Raw genomic sequence first — 4,453 nt, forward strand, 5'->3', positions numbered from 1 at the left:
ACAATAGCAGCGAACGAATCTCTCGTACGTGTCACTCTCCGGTCAAATGCCGGTGCCCAATCGCATGACACGTGTAAGAATAATCCTCCAAAAACAAACTGTGTATAGTCGGAATTCTTGACTAACACCACTCCCTTGTTAACAACGTGACCCCCCAATGACACTTCCTTCTCTATCAAAAAATATCTCCAACAATGATAGTAATGATAATGTATATGAGTACAAATTATTTATATTCATTTGTTTATTTAATAATACATATTAATTATTTGTATTTATACAAATTATTTTATATTCATTTGTTTACTAGCTAGAAGGTATTGTGCCTTGTCAACATACTAATGCAAGGACCCCGGATAATCAATCACGCTATCATATAAGATCCTACCAAACCAAACCGTATACGTGGAGCTCAAATGAACATAGAATGTAAATTTGAGGTTGAGGTTTTTATTAATTTTTCTTCTTAAACATTACAAAGCAAGCCAAAAACCCTCTATATTAAAAAATACATAGCATTGTTGCCTTCTTAACATCAATTATCTTTTATTATATAAAAAGAGAAACATCTTAGCATGCAAGCATTATTCAACTTGTTATTTTTCTTTCTCTTTTGATTAGATTCAAAACGATCAAATAAATTAATAAAGGAGTGCTTTAATTAATTGACAAGTCGCTATCAACTATATAGGTAATAAATCTTTCAACCAACTGACTAATAATTCTCGAATCAATTGCATTTTGAGGATTAAAATATTTGCCTCATGTTAATTATTTTATATACTTTTTTTACACCCTTTAAAATATGTCAAATTGCATAATATATGAACAGAAAAAAAAAAATAAAGCGACTTACTATTTTTAAGATTTGAACTCCTGACCTTAAAGTCATGCGACGACAACTTTAACGTTCTCATAAGACAAAAAAAAAAATACAACACAAATTAAAGTGTGTTAAACAAGTGATATACGTAAAATATGATTAGATGTTGTTTGAGAATATACGGTGTATCACTATTAAATCAAGATATCACGCCACATGCACAAGCAGGTATATATAAACAATTGTTCCTTTATTTATTTTGAAAGAAGAAAAATTGATTTGCTTTAGAAAAAAAATGAACCACACACTGACTTTAGAAAGATTAAGATAGAGAAACACTCCCCAATTAGCTCCAAACACTAAAGTGAGGTGCAAAAGTAGAAGGGAATAAAAGCAAGAAGAAAAACAAAGTTCTAAACCAAAAGCTCACTTTCCCATAACAAGCAACCACATCGAATTTAAGTCTTAGCTGAAATATCATTCTCAAATCTACCTTTATTTTTTGATCTGGCCCTTCCTCCTCCAACCTTCTCCTTCTCCAATTCTCCCATCTCTTCAGTTTCTCTCTTCCATGGAGAATGAGAAGGACCGTTTTTATGATCCCTTTCATTACAACCACCACCATGATCAGCAACTCAACCACTCATCATCAAGCTTTCCATTCTTTAGGGACAACAACAACAACTCAGCACCAATTGGCTCACAATTAAACTTTCAAGGGTTTGATGATCATAATAACCCTTCTTCTCATCATCACACCACTTTCACTGACTGCTTACATGGTTCCATGGATTACAACACCCTCTCAAGAGCCTTTGACATGTCTTGTTCATCTTCTGAAGTGATCTCCTCCAATATTGTTGAAAACCCCAAGAAGCCTAGTGCAGGAGGAGACTCTGTGGGGGTCAGTGGGAACCAACAATCAACACCTAATTCATCTGTGTCTTCATCATCCAATGAAGCTGAAGCAATCATAGAAGAAGACTCAACCAAGAGCCAGAAAGATAAGCAGCCAAAAGGGTGTGAAGAAGGAGATGAAAAGTCTAAGAAAGAGTAGGTTTAAATTAAAATTCTTCTTCTTTCCCCCCTCTTTCTTTGTGATTTCTTATAGATCAATGGAGGGTAAGAAGATTTTAATTTCCTCATAGACTTTCTCTTTCTTCCTTTAACAATTCATGAATAGGACATGATTATCTTATTAATTATTAACTGTTATTTTCTAGAGGGTATGTTGAATTTTGAATTACTATTTAGTAGTATTTACTAATGCAATTATAGTATGCCCATATATCATTTCGTGTCTTTTCAGTTGTTTATGACTTTCAGTGTCTCTTATGAATGAATTTGGTCAATCTTGTCTCTACTCTCTTATACTATATCCAGTTGTGTGTAGGTTTTTGTGTGTATGACTAAAATGGTGGAGTGTGGAACAATGATAGGCACTTAACCCTAAAATAATTGTTATCGGTTTGGTGAGTATTATCTGCCATCTTGCGGAGAATTTGACTGATGTTTTGGAGCGTTTCAGGAACAAACCCAAAAAGAAAGAGAAAAAGCCAAGAGAGCCTCGCTTTTCCTTCTTGACTAAAAGTGAGATCGATCACCTTGAAGATGGATACAGATGGAGAAAATATGGACAGAAAGCGGTCAAGAATAGTCCATACCCAAGGTTAATTATTTTTTCCAATTTCTAAATTTCTAATCTAGTTACTTGTACATTAATATTAACCTTTTAAGGCAAAAATGATGAGGGCTCTTGTATTTGTATCAGCCGAAAAAAATGATTAAGAAGGGCTGTGGAATATTGGGGTGTGCCAAAATCATCACATATTGACACACAAAGTCTTCTATTTATTTGTGTATTTATTTGTTGCCATATCGATGTAATGATTCATATTCTTGTCATACTGAGGTTGTGTAACAGCTTATTTCTAAGTACTTATTGAGGCTTGTTTTTGTTATCAACTATCTAATGATGAAATTGGAGACATACCATATATATAGTAAATATGGCCATAATATTACACTTACGTATATATATTCAACAATACCAAGAAATTATTAGTTCATCAAGAAATTATATACTTCTCATCAATTAATTGCACATTTCACGTATGAATGTAACATTGATTCTTTATATATAATTCAGGAGCTATTATAGATGCACGAGTCAGAAGTGCGGTGTAAAGAAAAGGGTGGAGAGATCATTCCAGGACCCAACAATCGTGATCACAACATATGAAGGGCAACACAACCATCACTGTCCAGCAACACTAAGGGGCAGTGCTGCAAGCATGTTGTCATCACCTTCCTTTTTTGGTTCCTCTTATATGGCGTCAAGCTTACCCCAAGATTTTCTTGCTCAGTTGCTTCCAAGTTATAGCCAAAATGATCACCAAAATCCAATGTTTAACCAAAACCTTTCCCATAATCTCCATCCCCAGCCTCAACAGCAGCAGCAGTTCCAACTCTCTCGTGACTATGGTTTGTTGCAAGACCTACTACCATCATTCCCTGGCAAACAAGTGCCATGAACTTACTAAAAACCTAGTGCATGTTTTGATTTATTTTATCTAGGAAAAATAATGGTTTTATATTTTATGTTACTACTAGAAAAATTAAAATTAGTAACGGAATGATCTATATATGTTTAAAAAAAAATTCCGTTACTAAAATTTAGTGATCCCGAAATTAACTGGTGAAGGAAAAGTAATTTTCTATCACTAAATTTGATCACTGATTTATTAATTTTTAGTAGTATACATTTCTAGGATTTAAAAAAAATAGTTATTTTTTCAAGATAAACAGAATGAAACATGCACTTAACCCATTTCTATTAGCATATGGTGGAGCTTGCAGTGTATTTTCACACTGTCTATATATAAGTATGTGTAGTAATTAAGCAGTAGCTTCCCCTTACTTGGTTAATTACCTCCTTCTCTCTTTAAGTCATATATATATGTACCTAGATTTGTATGGAAATGAAAGACAGGTCTATGGTTGTGGCCGGGGATCTAAGAGCATTAAATGAGTATTTAGAATTACTGCAGATGACATTGATCTTGATTAATATTCTTAAATATAGTTTGGTAAATTTTGTCAAAAATGTCAGAGATGGGCGGTGTGTTTTGCATCTCAGTACTTTACAAGTTGCGGATATGTAGTGGAGAAAGATAGTTTTGACAAGACGATTAACGTACCATTAATGATTGATCTTTTTCAGTGAAAGGTATATATATTGATAGGACTACTTAGTGAAGGTTTCTTGGATCACCAGCTAACACAGTTAAAGAGTGGTCAAGGAGTACGCTACTAGAAATAGAAGTTTTCAATATAACACGATGGTAACGTAGCTATTGATTAATTAATTCCTATTCATGGTCCTTATTTTTTTGCATTGATAATTTCATATATATGTCAATCATTTTACAGTTTTTATATTACAAATTATGGGGATATATATATATATATATATATATATATATATATATATATATATATATATATATATATATATATATATATATCGACGTTTCAGTTGTAGTGTACGAGCTTGCGTGTGTAACTATACTTTTGGTTGTCGATAAATACCTAACTTTTAAGATTGATATGATCTTCAGCTACTGTTTT

General features: G+C 32.9%; 1 protein-coding gene across 1 annotated transcript; it reads left to right on the top strand.

Annotated features, from left to right (window-relative positions):
• Positions 1-1,049: 1,049 nt before the first annotated feature.
• Positions 1,050-3,872, top strand: LOC100806016 (WRKY transcription factor 71). Its single transcript, XM_003545098.5, has 3 exons — positions 1,050-1,876; positions 2,352-2,492; positions 2,973-3,872. The coding sequence occupies exons 1-3, from the start codon at positions 1,395-1,397 to the stop codon at positions 3,355-3,357; spliced, it is 1,008 nt and encodes a 335-aa protein (XP_003545146.1). The 5' UTR covers positions 1,050-1,394; the 3' UTR covers positions 3,358-3,872.
• The last annotated feature ends 581 nt before the right edge of the window (positions 3,873-4,453 follow it).

The sequence above is a fragment of the Glycine max genome, chromosome 14, assembly GCF_000004515.6.
Source record: "Glycine max cultivar Williams 82 chromosome 14, Glycine_max_v4.0, whole genome shotgun sequence".
Classification (NCBI taxonomy): domain Eukaryota; kingdom Viridiplantae; phylum Streptophyta; class Magnoliopsida; order Fabales; family Fabaceae; genus Glycine; species Glycine max.

Coding starts and splice junctions, on each gene's coding strand:
- LOC100806016 (XM_003545098.5), top strand. CDS start 1,395: ATGGAGAATGAGAAGGACCGTTTTTATGATCCCTTTCATTACAACCAC. Junction 1,877..2,351: donor GATGAAAAGTCTAAGAAAGA/GTAGGTTTAAAT, acceptor GGAGCGTTTCAG/GAACAAACCCAAAAAGAAAG. Junction 2,493..2,972: donor AAGAATAGTCCATACCCAAG/GTTAATTATTTT, acceptor TATATAATTCAG/GAGCTATTATAGATGCACGA.